The sequence below is a fragment of the Falco punctatus genome (assembly GCF_963210335.1).
Source record: "Falco punctatus genome assembly, chromosome: 1".
NCBI lineage: Eukaryota > Metazoa > Chordata > Aves > Falconiformes > Falconidae > Falco > Falco punctatus.
Window position 1 is genome coordinate 51,090,518 of NC_137580.1, and position 17,082 is coordinate 51,107,599.

General features: G+C 37.7%; 1 protein-coding gene across 19 annotated transcripts in view; it reads left to right on the forward strand.

Annotated features, from left to right (window-relative positions):
* Window positions 1–17,082, forward strand: part of JAKMIP1 (janus kinase and microtubule interacting protein 1) — a 180,396-nt gene that overhangs the window by 103,376 nt on the left and 59,938 nt on the right. For 18 of the 19 annotated variants that reach the window (XM_080373440.1, XM_080373438.1, XM_080373442.1 and 15 more), the window contains 4 exons: window positions 65–559; window positions 13,265–13,474; window positions 14,156–14,275; window positions 16,600–16,746. In XM_080373440.1, the coding sequence (XP_080229566.1) occupies window positions 65–559; window positions 13,265–13,474; window positions 14,156–14,275; window positions 16,600–16,746 (972 nt within the window). Of the gene's footprint in view, window positions 1–64; window positions 560–8,667; window positions 8,792–13,264; window positions 13,475–14,155; window positions 14,276–16,599; window positions 16,747–17,082 lie in introns of those variants that run through there. The other variant, XM_080373435.1, reaches the window with a different exon arrangement.

Sequence of the window (17,082 nt, forward strand, 5' to 3'; positions counted from 1 at the left end):
GTTTTAGGAATGGTGACTTTTAAAAGTGTGGTAGCACTTCTAATATTTTATATCAATGTTGCAGGTGGGTAAACTGAGAGAGAAAATCCAAGAAGTTAAGCAAGAAAGGGAGCAGGAGCAGCACAAGCACACTGCATATGTTTCTGAACTGAAAGCCAAGCTCCATGAGGAGAAGATGAAGGAACTCCAGAGTGTCAGAGAGCTACTGATCCGGCAGCATGAGCAGGAGGTAGCAAGAATGGTGAAAATCAAAGATGGTGAAATTCAGCGTTTGCAGTCGACAGTCAATGTCCTGCGGGACGGGGCAGCTGACAAAGTGAAGACGGCGCTGCTGAGTGAGGCAAAGGAGGAGGCTCGCAAGGCATTCGACGGTGAACGGATGAAGTTGCAACAGGAGATCTTGGAGCTGAAATCTGGCAAAAAGCAGCTTGAAGAGGCTTTGAACAACATTATGCAGGCAGATAAAATGAAGGCTGCTGACCTGCGCATGGCTTATCAGTCCCATCAGGATGAGATTAATAGAATAAAGCGGGAATGTGAGAGAGAGATCCGTAGGCTGGTAAGTTTATTAAGCGATGCGTGCTTATTTCAGTTTATAGCAAGTATTAGTATACTGCTGCATGTGCCCATAAATGTCAAACCACTCTTTTGCAGTGACACCTTTCATGAGTGCTGGTTGCAAAAATAAGCCACAATTTCCCCTACTTTCTGCCCGTTACAGCAAAGATGAACCTTGGCTCCATGGCTAAGCCAACCCAATCCAAAGCTTTATGTCCCACTAGATGGAATATGAGTGAACCAAGACTTTCCAGGATGGGTTTTCTCAACAGATCGAAGAAATAGACTTTCCCTTTCTCACTTTCTCAACTTGCTTGTCCTTACAAAGTCCCATTTGACTGAAACAGTCAGGCATTGCTCATTTGGCAATGCAAGAACACCTTTGTGAGATGGCAAAATTAACTTTGCAGAAAGCTTTTATATTTATATTGGGGGAACCAATTGCTGAAACAAGACAATATCTTTGCTTCTTCTGCATCATTATCCTGGTTATTCACTTTTAAGCATTGTTGCCCTTTTTTATTTTTTTAAATTTCTGTGTTTTTTCTATTGCAGCACAAAACTTAGGGCCTAGGACAGCAGGCTTTTTTTCATGCTTCATAAACCCTAGGGCTTCAGCACATATGGCAGACTATGCTGTTTGTATAAAATCAAAAACCAGGCAATATTTCCCAACAGCAGGTGCCCCAAATATTTGAAATTATTGAGCTGTGTAAAACGCAAAAAATCTAAGATGGGCTGTTCACTACATTTAGAGAATTCATCATCAAATGACACTTCTCTTTGGTACCATGGTACTTTCCGTGTGTGTGTTTAGCTACCTAAACTGGCAATGCAATAGCAATGCAAATAAAATCCAAAACTGTAATAAGCATAATATTTCTCCTTTATCAAGTAGCACAGACTTAAATGGAACAAAACACCAGTTTTCTTAAGAAAAATGTTATCAGTTTGTGTTTACACAGGTATGACCTCTTGTTTCTTATATTTCTTAGGAAAAAGGATGGTGACGGCAAGCTACAGACTTAATGGTCGTGATTTTCTGTCTGAGACAATGAAAGCTTTTAACACAGTTAATATTTATGCTTTAAATAAATTGGACATTGATTAAGTCTCAGGGGTATAATTTCCTTGATTAATTAAAGACCACTGCAAAGATTGACAACGTGATGTTTCTGTAAGCATAGTTTCTTCCGTATTTTGTTCCATATTATAAACACAGCTTTTTAAAATCCTCACTATGAAGTATAGGTAATTTTTAAAGAGGAGAGAAGCTTGCAACATTGTGGCATGTGTTTTTCTAGAGAACAGTTTCTAAATAAATTTAGCCCTCTCGAAGGGTACCTTAGCAAGACATGGTGAGGTGAGGCACATAGCAGTGCACCCCAAATTCTGTCATCCTGAATTGCCCCAGTACACACACGTACACTGTATTTTGAGTGGTATTGTGAAGGGAACACTTAACTCTTCTCTTTCAAGAGTAGAAGGTTTCAGCCTACTGCAGTGTGAAGGCAATGGAGGAGGGCACTCAGGGTTTTCTGTCTGGCACAAAAAACCCCTCTCAAGTCAGTCAGAATTTTAATTGGAGCCTTACTGGGCCTTTGTAACTCAGTACATCTAAAAAGGTGACTGATTTGGAGGAGTGTGTAGATAACTTGTTTCCTATTCCCAGCACCAGAGGAAGCCTGCTATCAGTCTCACGGGCTTTCACTGGAAATGTTCATACCTTCCCCACAACTCGCCTCGCTCTGAAGAAATACAGGGGAAAAATACGAGGAGCCTGGTTTTGTCTTGTAGTGTCTCAACTGCTTTCATATAATGAATGTATTTTTTTTTTTTATTAAATTGTATGCTTTGCTTTTATGAAAGAGAGAAGTGTTTCTTCTAGGAATTTGTAGCCATTTAGTCACTCTTTATATCTGGGCCGAGGTAAAAAATACTGCATAGTTCCTAGATGCTGCTGTCTTCCTCTGGGAGAGCAAGTGGGATTATAGAATCAGATCATCAGGATATTTCCCTCCCTTGTCTCCCCCGTATTTTAATTAGGGCAAGGGATGGTTGCCTTCAATTTCAGATTAACCATATTAGCTGCGGATCGGGGGTGCTCGGTTGGTTTGCTTCCTACCCTTGTGGGATGAAATGGCAAGGATGTGGCAGGCAGTGTTATGTATATTAGCATAGTTCCATAGCTGAGCTTCAATTAATGTCCTTTTTTTGTATGTGTGTTGTGTTTTATAGCACTATTAAGAAATCAGTGTCTTTGGTATTAATGGCCTAAATGGGCTGGCCATCCTGTAATTCAAATTCAGAGAGAGTAATTCAGGATGCAGTGTCTGATTGTCTTGTCAGGCTTGGCTGATTTATTATGCATTTTACATCACAGGTTAGTTCTGAAAATGTATTTCATATAGATATGGCAGCTAAAAGAAAAAAAAAAAAAAAGAAAGAAAAATCAGTTTTTTTACCATTGATTGTAATACCCGTGACTAATTTGAGTAAAATCTTGTACTTTTTGGCTTGTCATAAAAAAAAAAAAAAAAATAGTGAGAAAGCAAAAAAGCAAAATCCATTGTCTATGAATATATGTATACAATTACATTGAGTATGTAAACAGCCATGCTTCTATTGTACAAATTCAGTATTTTATAAATATTATTAGTCAGTTTTGAGATTGGCTTCACTGTTTTGAATTGAGCTATGAAAAATACCCAATAAGCCTCAATACAAAAGAGACTGAATGGGGAAGATCCTAGTGCCTAAAGGGAAAGTAAAATAGCTATTTAGCAAAAAAAACAAAAAAACCCTCCACATTTTTAAATCTGTGCAGTATGAAATTATATTGGAATTTGTCAGTTCCTGTAATTGACTTAATATAACAGTGATTTAAATGTTTTCATTAATTTAACGAATGCTTGTTGATACAGATTTTCCATACACATAACCTGAAAGAAATTTTATTCCTGTTACATATATGCATCAGCACAATGTGCTGGCAGCTAAGAAACTGGAGTAAAAATACCTAGTAACAAACTGGAGAAACAAATGAAACAATGTCTTCAAAGTAAAGAGATAATTTTGAGAATAAGGCAAGAAAGCAAGAACAGCTATTACTTTACTTTTTCAGCCAATATGCTCTGAGTAGTTGAGTCTGAACAGCTGGATTGTTTTGTCAATGTAGCAGGAAAACTATGCTGATACAAATTCAAATACTTAAAACCAGAAATATCATTATAAGCCAGCAAATAAGAAAAAAAAATAGAAATAGCAAACTGAAAAATAATCTGCATGAAGGAAAAATGTTAAAGCCTGTTTTTATGGATCAGGTTTTTTTTAAAAAAAAAAAAAAGAAAAAAAAAGAAAACAGAAAACAAAAAACCATACAAACCCATAATTTTACTTTTTCACTCAAAAACCCTCAGTATAAACAACCCTGCAGGGTACATGCAGCTGAGGACTGCATAGACAAGCACGTGCATACCTAAGGTCAACAGGATTCTGTTTTAATGGCATCATTCTAAGCATTATGTCTGGTTTCCTTCTGAGATCTAGGCTGCTTCCTTAACCACAAAATCAGTGTAAAAGATTCCACTGAACTTACTAGGTGTGCGATAAGATCCATGTTTAAGAGGGCACACAGTATGCCAGATGAATTAAATTTCTTTCTTTCAACTGCATTCTCAAATAACCTCATAAAAAAAAAGGTTATATGCCTCTAAAGAGTAATGTGATGGTACTTCAGTTTTCATACTTGCAGGAAAAAAAATTCCTTTTGCTGTTAACAGAATCAAAGTAAAAAAAGTTGGTTTTGGAAGTGATTTCAGAAGTTCCTGATCAGCCATGATTTATGAAGATAGATGCCCTGTTGAAGTGTCCTTAGCCTCCTTAGTCTGAATTATCTGGTTGCATAAATTAAAAACTCCTTCTAATGTGGAATCCTTCTTCTGTTTGGTGTTTGCCAAATACATGTCATGCAATACCTGGAAGAATGTAATTCAAACTAATAGATTAAGCAGTTTTTGAAAGTAAAAATCATGGCAGTTTCATTGAAGGTTCTGTTCAAGGCAAAAGCACTCTTGTGGAATAAGTTTATGTACCATTTATGTAATGATTTCTTAAAAATATTATGATTTCAGTTTCGTGTCTGTGTGTAACGCTGTATCTTATGGTCAGGTGAAGGCTTCTGAAAGACTGAGGGTAACATCTTTTCAGAATTAAGAAATTAGATTGTTCCGGTTCAGGACAAACCCAAATTTCAAGTCAAGTCCTTCACAAGTTAGTATTTTCTAACCTTGCACAACTCTTAATGTGTTTGTCTGCCTATTAAGTTCTTAGCATGTTATTTGGCATTGGTATTCCATATGTGAACTGCAGTGTCATACAATCACAGAGAAATTTAGATGGTGACGGTCTTCTCGAGGTCATCTGATCCACTATCCTGCTTAAAGCAGGGCTGCCTTGAAAGTTGGATCGGGTTGCTTTAGGCCTCCTCCAGTCCAATTTGAAAATCTTCAGAGATGGAGATCCACAGTCTCTGTGACAACGTGCCCCAGTGCCTAGTCACTGTGAAATTTTTCTTCCTCTTTCTGTAACTTTTGATTGTTACCTTTGTCCTTTTGCTGGGCATCTCTGAGAAACATCTGCATCGTTCGTCCCTGTATCCCCCTTTAGGTAGCTGAATGGGTATTTGCAATTGTAATGCATCTCGCAGTCTTCTCTTTGGCTGGCTGAGCAAGCCTAGCATCCTCACCCATTTCTTGAATGCCGTGTGCTGCAGCCCCATAGTGGTTTTACTGGCCTTTCTCCAGGTTTTCAATACCTTTTTTTGTGCTGGGAAGCCCAGAAGTGGTTGCGCTGCTCCTCGAGTGGTTTCACAAATGCTTAATAAAAGACTAAATCACTTCTCTATCCTTCTGGCTACTCTCTTGCTGATTTCGCCCAGTGTCAATTTAACTTCAGTCACTGCAGGCTCTCACCACTACCCATATCCAACTTTCCCTCCAGGACACCAAGGTTTTTCCTTTTTTCTTTCCTTTTTTCTTTCTTCCCCTTGCAGAACTGCCAACTTCAATTGGCATCCAGCCATTTCTGTTGCAGGAATTGAAACCCTCCAAGGGGTAGGATGTTGTATCTGTCTTAGGCAAACTTTAAGAGGGGTTTTGGGCTCATTTCTCCAAAGTGTTGGAGTGACTCTAAATGGTGGTGTTGTCTTCTAGTGTAGTAAAAGCTCCCTCAAATTTGGTATCATCCACAAATTTAGGGATGGTGCATTCCTTTTCTTCATCCAGGCAGTTGATGAAATTGTTAACATGTGTTATTGCCTTCAGCTTTTAAGGAATAAAAATTACAGGACCAAATAAAATACTTCACCTTCCAAGAGATTCAGCAATTATTTTTCAGTAAAACATGAAAAATAGTAGAAGCAAAAGTTTAATGCTCCAACCACCCCCCAAATTACATCCTTTGCAGCAGGGGCACTATTTTCTAATAACATTCATTTCCTCCTGCATTGCCATTACTAGGATTTTGCAAAATGCATATCTTTAGGTAATATTCAGCATGGAGAGTAATGCAGAGACCTTTTGTCTCCTGAAAATTCTGGTGCAGAGGGACAGCTGGCTGTTGGCAGGGGCACTTTGTGATCCCCTGCTGCCCCGAGAATGATGGAGCCTGGCTTTTCTCACTTCACTTGTGCAGTGTCACATACACATGAGTTTTGACTCCTAACCAAAATCTTGAATGTTGAGACTGGAAAGCTGAGTTGTGAATCATCCAAGTGTATGCAGTCATGCATGGTTGGGCAGAGCCTGCTATAGCATGCTTCTTATCAGGCACTCAAACCTGCTTGTATTTCACACACAGCTGCTGATATCAAATTGTAGGCTGCATCTCTGGATTTTGCCATCTGTTTGAGATGCATGTTTGAGCTGCATTCCAAGACTGAGCTAATCTCCTTCAAAGACCCTTCTACTACCTCCAGCATTTTAGGACTGCATCCTCTAAAGTTTTATGCTTGTCCTCTCAGGAGCTAATAGGGGAGCATTCCACCTGGGCCATCTTTTTTTCTGAATCAAGTAGGTCTAATGAAACCTTTTGATAGTGCAGGCTCAGCATTTTGTGTTTATTCTCAGTATTTTTTAAGGTCTCCATTATGGTTGGTAGGTCACAAATCTTTTATATCTCTTTATAAAATATGGAACAGTATTAAAAACCCACAGAAGATAAATGTATTGTAGCACCTGGACAAAAATCTCCTTAAGTTTATATTGCTTAGTCTTTGTACATTTTCTGTCTTTTTGATTACTTGTTCATTATAGCTCTGTCAATGAACACTTGGAACAGGTAACAGGAGGGAGATCTAGTAGTAGAGGTTGTAGTCAGCTATAATAATTCAAGGTGCTTTTGAGAAAGATGGGAGAAGCCTCCTATCAGTAAGTTCTGAAATTTTCTACCCATATGGTGTTTCTTGTGTAATTTATCAAAACTTTTAATATATGCCTTACCTATGGGATTTACACACTTAAAAAAAAATAAATGTGGGAAAAGCTATTGGAAGAAAATGTTGACTACTGGGTTAGAAAAATTACACGTGAAATTAAGAATTAGTCCTGTCTACCCATGTCTATGACCCTTGCTTCTCCACTGGATGACTAGCATCTTTTCGCCCTCTTCCCCTAAGGTTCTTAAATTAGAAGCAAACATTTATTTAAATAGGGGGCCATGTCTGGTGTAGAGAATGCTATGTACAATGCAGGAATATTTATTTCCCCCCTCCAAGTGGGCTTTCAGCTTGGAATATTGTTGTTAGGTCTTAGTGTCCCTTTATAAATCTAAAAGGTGCTAATTCGATTTAGTTCTATCTTTAACTGTTCATTTGAGTAGCATCTCCTTTTTGTTTTCTTGCTAACTGGCAATCCTGTCATGATATCCCTATTTTCAGTGTCAAGCATTTAGTATAAAGATTAATTCAATTTCTTCTGGAGAAAAGGAGTGCAGAATTTTGTTCTGCAGTTGGCTAGGAGATAACTTTGGTAAGGATGGGTAAAGAGAAGGTCTTACATTTAGCAATGCAGCAGCTGGCTTTTTCCACTTTGAAAACTGAGTATGTCTCTGCCTTGACAGATTTAGCTTTTAATTCCCTGGGAATTTCTCTTTCAACTTTGTGAGAGGCTAAAGTTCCCCCAGAGGTCTCAGACTTTCTTTTACTGTAGCTATTGAAGTGTGGGATAATTGGCAGGGGATACTTTTTCCGATGGCTGGCTTGGTTCTCTTTCATGTTTGATAAATATTATTAAAACACTATTTCCACTTGTTTTTCTTCGCCGTTAGGGGAGGTATTTAGATACCTGTTCTTAGGAAACTGTTTTATTTTGACGCGGGCTATAAATGCTGGCTCTTTGATATAATGCAGGTAATTGCTGGGTTCAGCACCTAACATTTGACAGCACAAAACCCATTAATTAAGAAATTATACTTTAGAAAGCTGTAATTTTAACTAAGAGCTCCAGAGTTATTTAAGCTATCCAAGGTGATTTCTTGGTAATTTCCCTCCGCAGCTGCTTGTGGATAATCTTATTTTCTCTAAAATCCTCTTTCAGAGGGTATTTCTGCTACTTTTCTTCTCAAAGCATGTAACTGAAAATGTGTTCTAACCTCAGGTTGCCCCACTGCCTTCCTATCACAGAATTTTGTACTGAATTGTACCATGCTTAATTGCATAAAGAAAAATGTGGCTATTCTAAAACGCTTGAATAATCCGTGCAAAACAGAATGTAAAAGAGTTCATGTGACCTTGTTGTATTGCGTAGCTGTGTGAAGTGGGTAAATTTGTGTTAAACTAAGAACAAATCTGACATCAAAGCAGCCAGTTGGAAAGGATTTCTGGGAGAATATATCTGATTTAACGTAATACTTGTAAGCCCAATGCATATATTGGAATCTCATTGTGCTAAATATGTTGGAAGAAAAGATGGTCTCTACCATTTATATCTTAGTGAGATGTCTCAAATGAATAGTAGTACAGGGAGAAATACATGAAAGCAGCGGTAGGAAATTAGTGCCATCAGGTTTCAGTTCCCATGTGTTGCTTGTCTGAGCTATGTTGTGCCACAGATGCAGAAACCTCTCATTGGCACCTGGCATGGCAGGCCCTGCACCATGCTCCTTGGACCACGAGGAGCTGAGGAGCACAAGGAAAAGGCATCTTCTTGCTCAGAATCAGGTCTTGAATCATCAGGTGAGAACCGATCCATACAGGTTTATTAGCTTCAGCTCAGCACTGGCCTTGACATACCTGCATTGCTTCCAATAGAAAAAATCCTGCATTTCTGTCATGTGCATCCTATGTCTTAGGTTCACAGGGATTTGCTTTATCTTATATATTAATTTATTAAACTAATCTCAGGGATTAGTTTAGATTTCCTGTCTGATGATTAGACAATAGACTGTGATCTCAGCAGCGTAATTTCCTTTAAGTATTTACAGTTTTTCCATCATTTCCTTTTATATTTTGAGGTGTCATGGAAAAGGAGAGATATAAGAGGAATTTGAGGAAGGCCAGTCAGGTAACTAAATAGACATGTGTGGAGTGTCCCTTCAAGTAGGAAGAGTGGCATGGGAAAAAACATGAAAATGTTTGACTGCATATATGACAAGCCAGTATTGGGGAGGGGACATAGCATCCTGATATTAGATAAGGGGTGAATGGACTCCAGTTAAGCTGTGAACATCAACAGTGAGACTGATTTTTGTTGTGTTTTGTGAAAAGAGCATCGTGAACAGCAGCATTCACATTGGATGGTGAGCAGGTAGGACTGCATTTAAGGTCAGAAAAGAGAATGTTGCAATGACTAAGGCATGATGTAAGAACTCAGGTAAAATTCTACTTCTGTGTATGGATTATAGAGCTGATAGCAAAGTCTTTCGATGTAACAAAATTGCACCTGGGAGAGAAGAGAATTAAAGATTGCAACTATTTTATATATGTAAGTGATGAGTAGTTTTGGGATACCTCCCTAGTTATGTAAAACAGATGTTAAAAAGCATGGAAAAGAAAGGAATGCTATGCATGGTAAAGTAACAGATTCTGGATGCTGTTTGAGGAATTAATTTTGTAGGCATAGAATAAAGGGTTAAACCTTTAAACTTGAGAGGTCGTGAGGGGACCACTAATTGTTATTTCAAGATCTGTTTAAATGGTGTTCAGCTTGTCTACAGGAGTCATAAATGACAATTGGAAGATATCTCAGTATGTGAGTGTGCATGTATACACATACATGTACACTGTGTTATGTACCTATAAACACATATATGTTTACATATCATAGAAAGTGAGAGCAAAATATTTATGGGAAAAGCAAGGTTACATAGGTGGAAAAGTTGACAAGCTTTTAAGCATACAGCTTCTTAATCTGCTGAAGGGCTTCTGTACCGGAAAGCTTTCTTCCCAACTCTGTCACTTGGTTAAAAAAAAAAAAAAATAATCCTTCTCTTTCAGACCATGTGGATTCCTAGACAGTCTTGGCTATGATAGTGTTGTTTCTGCACATGTATTTGATCAAAATAGCAAACAGCAGGGAACGCAGATCAATCCATTTTGATTTTCATTTACCTAATGGATGATAATCCTCTCCCCACTAAAATAAAGACTGTGATACATGGTGTAATTCCATAAGGCTGTCTTCCTTTATGCTGCCAACTTCTTTTTTCTTCATGTAACTAAATGCGGCAAGAATTCGAGAAAAGAGTAGTCCTCCAGTGGTACAGAACTGGTGCGGAGACTTTGAGTGAGCTTTTACGGCTATTAGAATATATAAAACTAAGCTACGCTAAGTCTTTTGGGAGTGGTTGACCTTTCTTCTCTGTCAGCTTATGTTCAGTTTAAACCTAAATCACATCTCTCCTTTTTCTAGTCTTGTACCTTCTCTTTGCTTGCCTGCCCCCTGACCTGCTATCTCTCCCACATGGAACTGAGGGATGTTACATCCCTGTAAAATACTTCTCTTTCTCTTTTTTTCCTCTCTATGGAGCAATTTGTACCCTCTTAAGAAAGCAGGCAGGGATGATGAGCAAGTTCACTCTGTAGTGTGCAAGTCTGAAGAGAGATGGTAAATCTTTGGGTCTGGCGTTGGGGTAAATTTAAGAAAACTGAGGCATTGAGTGGGTTGATGCAGTTACACTGGAGAAATCAAAGGTGCAACTGTACCCTTGAGGAAAGGAGAATTGTATTGTGCCCCAGGCTTCTGAAACAGAACTTAAAGTAGAGACATTACTGCTGCAGTCTTATCAGTCTGTAACAAGCTAGTTGCTTAGAAATCCTCTTTCTTCTGGTTTGTTCTTATAAAAAAACCCTGCTGTTGCAGTGCTCTATGCATTTGTGTGTGTGCACACATGCATATGTTAACATCAGTAAAAGATTTTCTAGTGCCTACCTGTAACTCAAAATATAAGCTGAAAATAAAAAAGGATGTGCAGCCATTGCTATTATATTGCTATTTACAATTTTTATCGGTTTCTCAAAGATTTTTCTATTTGACTGAAACTTGTGATATTTTTTTTTTCTGAAAGTTTCACCACATTTAGGTTTTATGGTAGAAGAAACATTAGTAGGAAGAACAGAGGGAAATTCTGCCTCCGTCCCTGCCTTCCCATAACCCCCATGCCAAAGCCATGCTCTTTCCTGACATTTCTTTCTACTGTGTGTGAGCTCGCATGCTTTGATCTATGGAAATATGTGTGAAGAGTGACATAGGCATGTTTTCACTGGTTACATCGGTTCCAAACGATCTATTCTGCAGTGATTCAACAAGTAGTAGTCTGCACAAGGATTGTTGCTTTCATTTTCTTCTAACTTAAACACCTATGTCATTCCACTTACCGTTTAAGTTGTGGCAATATGAAGAGTATGAAATGTGCTGCTAATTGGGTAACTAAAATCAAGGCTGCCTATGTAACCTTGGTTCTTCCTTGTTAAATGTATGCCTTGCGTGGACACATTCCTACCTCAATTACATCAGTGTTCAGTGTAAACGCCTGTGTAATTGAAAGCGAAACTGTCCATGGTATTTAGTTACATGACATTTTTTCCTCCCAAGGGGTCCCTGGTAGATCAGCGTGCCTGACAGATAGCATTCGGTGTGTGAGGCAGCTGCTTAATTTTTGTCATTGCTGCACAGTCCCTCTGAAACCTTGCATGTTGCAAATTCTTCCATTAATGAAGACTCTATTCTTTTCCTTGCAAGTCTTTTTTGGCATACTTAAAAGTCACACAAATCAGAATTAACATACTGGGAAGTATTACACCCATTTACTGGATGAAGAATTGAGACCCAGTGACCTTCCCAAATCAGGAAAGAAATCTCCATCAAAACCAATCTTCATCAGTTCCAGTTGGAAATTAGAAGTAGCCTAGACTAGGTTACTCACTTCAAATCTGACTTTTTTTAACTTCAATTGTGACTGACTTGGTTCAGCTAGGCTATCTCTTGCCGCTCAGGATCTATATGCAAAATAATTTCACATGCTTTGTAGACTGTGAAAGGAGTAAGGCAAGAATCCTGGAGTGTGTCTGATTGAGTAGTCTGATGGTATTATTCCTGTACATCACTCAAACAAACTGAACTATAAGTTGCTTCTAACATTTCCTTCTAATGTTTCTTTTTTTTTTTTTTTGGGTGTAACTTCACGTAAAGGACTTCTATGGATGTGTACATGATTTTATTTTATTTTTTAAAACGAGGTTATAATAATCTTATTTCCAAAACTCCATGGGTTTATGTTGGCAAAGAAAACAATTCAGTAAACTGAAGCAGATGCAGCATAGTTCCAATAAATATATTGTTAATGGTTAGCATTCTTGTGAAGAAATCTGTTTCTATAGTAACTGCTGCAGATTGTCACTTCCTCTGGCATTTGGAATAATACCAAAGTGAATTTAACACTGATGCTGCAAGGGACAAATCCTATGAGAGCTGCAGTAGATCACTGCTAGCAGTATGCTTTATTTGGTATGGAGATGTGTGTACAACACAGTTCAGTAACCATAGAGGGTGTTTAAGAACTATTTCTTCCTACCCTTTATTCTAATGCCCTTTGTGCATTTGCTTTTTTCCCTTCTATAGAAAGACTAGTCCTCATTTGAATCTTATAACAAGGGCACATAAAATACATAGGTATGTTTAATATTTTAAGTTTAAATGTGTGTGCATGCATATGCTACTAATCTTTAAATGTCTGTGAAGAGATTCACCATGTGATTTTCACTAATAAAGAGGGAGTCAACATGGGGCAAATGTGTATGGCTCAAGCTTTAAAACAAAGCCCAGGTGAGGTTTAAAGGATGTGTTTGTCTTGTCTTGTGCTAGCCCTGTTTCTTCTCTGAAACACTGAAAGGAGATTTTTCTTCTGCTTATAGAAGTGTGTAACCTCCCATGAATTGAGTATTCTGTTTCAGTGTACATTTGCATCTGGTTTTGTTTGTCTCTTGAGTTGAGACTGCACCAAGCAAACTCATGATCGAGTGAAAGTTGAAACTTTTTTAAGGGGAGAGGAAAAGGCTTCAGCAGAGAATATATACTTTTTAGCAACCACGATTTGGGTGCTGGTATAATTCTGAAAGAGGCAGAACTTGGTTTTTGCAAGTTTGTGGGTATGGATGCTATGAAGACTTGGAGATGTTACCGAACTACCTTCCTGCTTGCTTTCTTTTCAGATGGATGAGATAAAAGGCAAAGACAGGGTGATTCTGGCTCTGGAGAAGGACCTTGGTGTCCAGGCAGGCCATACACAGAAACTGCTCCTTCAGAAAGAAGCTTTGGATGAACAGCTTGTCCAAGTGAAGGAGGCAGAACGATACCACAGTAGCCCTAAGAGAGAGCTTCCTGTGGGAGTGGGGGATATCACTGAACTGATGGGAAGCCCGGTAAGAAAGTTGTGTTTTCTTCAAATATTCGTCACAGGATAATTGCTGCCTGGGTGTTCACATTGGTTTTCGGGTTACTTCTAAAATACTAGAAGGACTAATTACTGGTAAATGGCCCTGCACTGCACAGTGCTGTGTCACTGATGATTTAGAAACTCCTTGGGCCTCTGGAATTTCAAAGAATATGGAAAAATATATGGATATAGAAATTTCAGAATTTACATTGTGAGCTTCCCCTGTGAACCCCATTATTTTCTTAGCTATTTCATAACTTTAGTAATTATTTTAACCAATGACAAATAGATACTACTCAAAAACTGGCCCGTGGGATTTTAGTCTGTGTTCTATGCACCAGAATTTTTTTTAGCTCATAGTAAGAAATCTGGTGAGAAATAACCAATAATACATCAAATTTTATATATCTAGCTGCTTTTTTTTTTAATTGTTAAACCTTTAAATACATTTCACAAGTGGAAGTTTTTCTTGTAATATATCATTTAGGATTTCCACAGGATGCTATTGTTTAGTTTTTCAGTTAATTAAAATAAGGTTTCCAGACATTGATCTACAAGTCTATTTTAAATTTACACAATCCACTTGCTAAACCATGATATTAAATTAAGGATAGTAAAATATTTTTTGATAGGTAATTTTATATATCTATATGTTTTTCATATAAAGGAGCAGCATTTGGATGAACGAGATGTGCGGAGATTTCAGTTAAAAATCGCTGAACTTAATGCTGTAATAAGGAAGCTGGAAGACAGAAACACTCTCTTAGCAGATGAAAGAAATGAACTGGTAAATTAATTAGTAATAACACAGATGGTGACTGGGAGGGGATCTTTATGGTAAAAGATTTAATGTCGGGAAGTCAGTGTTATAAATAATTTAGAAATTAGCACTGGTTGGTTTCAATCAATTATAGCTAAATATAGCAGAGATTTCTATAGAAATTCACATTGTGACCACAAAAGACATGGATGGCATCTCTGTTGTTCCAGAAAAACAAAATTTCTAAGTTTATTTTGGGGTCATCATTACCAAATTGACTGGTAGCTTGCCTGTAGCACTGCGTAATGATGTTGTGTAAAACATGCATAATCTATACACTTAAATTACTGGATTAATCTTTTTCAAATTTGACATTGTTTTTGTGACATGCTTATGTTTGTGAGGAGTTAAAAACCCAGCACTTATTGTGCTAGTGATGAAAAATCTGTCATTTCTAAAAGGAAGTCTCTTCAGGAGGTGAAATTATCCTATGGGAGTAATAGTAACTTACAAAAGAAAGGGTGCGACACAAATTTTAAGAATGAATTTTATTACCCTGAATTGGTATTTAATTGCTTGTCTGGAGGTTAATGGTAAAGCTTTCATTAACTGCAATGGGAGGTGAGTTTCAATGACAGGAATTTTTACACGTCTTCTCATGCCCCAATTCTAGTGGTAGTAGAAAATATTTTTTCGTTCTAATCAGATGGAATTTTTTCCCTCATGCAGCCTATATAGCTGGTTCCAAAATAATGCTATTATGTGTGGTGAGGGCAGAAAGGGAGAGTGCTCTTGCCACATGTTAGTCCTATAGATGAGTGAAGCACTGACACCTTCCTCCTTGCTTTGTCTGACAGCTCTTCTTGATGAGGTATGAAGGCTTTGCTTTATGATGAAAGGACTTAATTTAGTTATGACATCTCAGTGATTATCAGAAGAGCTAATTTTTGAAATTTTCTTGTTCAACACCTTGGCTGCATCTAGATTAGTGAGGTCAATTGAACAATGCTAGACTAAAATTGGATGAATTAAGAACATAATCATCTTGTTTTCTTTACACTTTTCCTCTTTAAACAGTTGTATAGTCTAAACTGTCCTTTCATATGACAGAAATTGATTCCTCATTAACAATTTCAGTTTCTGGAGTAAGAAGAACATGTGTTTTAGTCTGGGTATAATTCACCATTTTTCCTACTTTGCCTGGCTACTAATGTTGGTTGTTTGGGGGGGTGGGGGTGGGGTGTCCCCCGCCATTCCTGGTATAGTTGCTTATCCCTGCTCTGACCTCTCAAGAACATTTTGTCCTTTTTCAAGATTGTGTTATAGAAAGACAAGATAATTCAGCCTGGCAAAACTTTCTGTGGACATAAGCCATTCAGAACATCCCGGGAGAATGCTGAATTACTGCAACACCCATCCTTCAGTGTCCCTAGATGGAGGGCATGTATGACTCAGTCAGGTGCTCTGCATGATGCTTGGCATAGGGGCATAAGATAGATGTTTTTGAAAAGATACGGAGAAAAGGTTTTATCGTATTTTGAGGCAATATTACATAAACCCAGTAATATCAGTAAGGTCATGTGATTAAGCACTGTGAAAAATAATTTTCTCCTGAGAATGAAACAAAAACCCAAATACTCAGTGAAATTATCTCAGGAGAAGGATTATTTTTTTCATTTCTAGTTAAAACTCAGGAAATTTTAAAATAATTTGATTGGAAAAAATAGATTTTTTTCAAACAAAACAGGTCAAGGATTAATGAAATAAAAAGAGTGAAATGGTGAATACACACAAATGCAAGAAAAGGCAGTAATTTCCTTCACATAATTGCCTAACATCATAAAACCACAGGACCAAAATTGAGCAGCTTGAAAGTGTCAGCAGAATGCTGAGATTGAATCTGTGCCCTCTGGCTGACATTCTCATTACTCTAATTACAACATTGGGTCTAGGGTTTTTTAAAGTACAGAAGGAAGAGTTTACTTCTACTAAGGGATAGCTACATTGGTGAAAACAACTACCCCAGAGACCTAGTTGATCAGAGGAAGAAGCTTATATACAATGAGATTAGTTTATCAAGAAATCGGTTTTAAAGATCATCTGAGTGTTTTCCAAGAGCAAAATCCAGTGACCAGATGTGGTGTTTTTGTAGGCTGTACAGAAATGCCATGTCTTGTTTAGAGTCCAGTAGTTCTTAGTTCAGCAGTAGCCTTTATCAGTATCAGATGCCACTTAACAAAAGAAATAAACTTTCTGAATGAAGAAAGAAGGCAAGTGAAAACACTCATGTATCTTCTTTCCTGCAGCTGTAAACTAAAGCACAGATAACTTTATTCCTTTGCCATTTGCAGTTGAAACGTTCTCGGGAGACAGAAAGTCAGCTGAAGCCTTTGGTAGAAAAAAATAAAAGGATGAGCAAAAAAAATGATGATATGTTGCAATGTATCCAGAGAATGGAAGAGAAAATAAAAAATCTATCAAGGGAAAATGTAGAACTGGTAAGTAATCATCTCTGACATCAGGTTGTAAGAACACATTGCACACAGTTACTTTGGGGTGAAAGTGCTCGTGAGGCTTTTTCTCTAACACAGATATTTTGGAGTCTCAATAGTGGGATGGTATAACTGTCAAACTCAGCCAATGCAGCTGAATATTCATATGCTAAATTCAGAGTTGCGTGTGCTTTGTTTTGTATCAATTCACATTGATTAATGGAAAGGATTACAGATAGGTAAAATGGTTTTAGAAGCTATAAAATACATGACTAAAAATCAGCTTTAATAAATACTGCTTTTATGATTAGAAGTCAAAACTGAATTTGAGTACATGTGCCA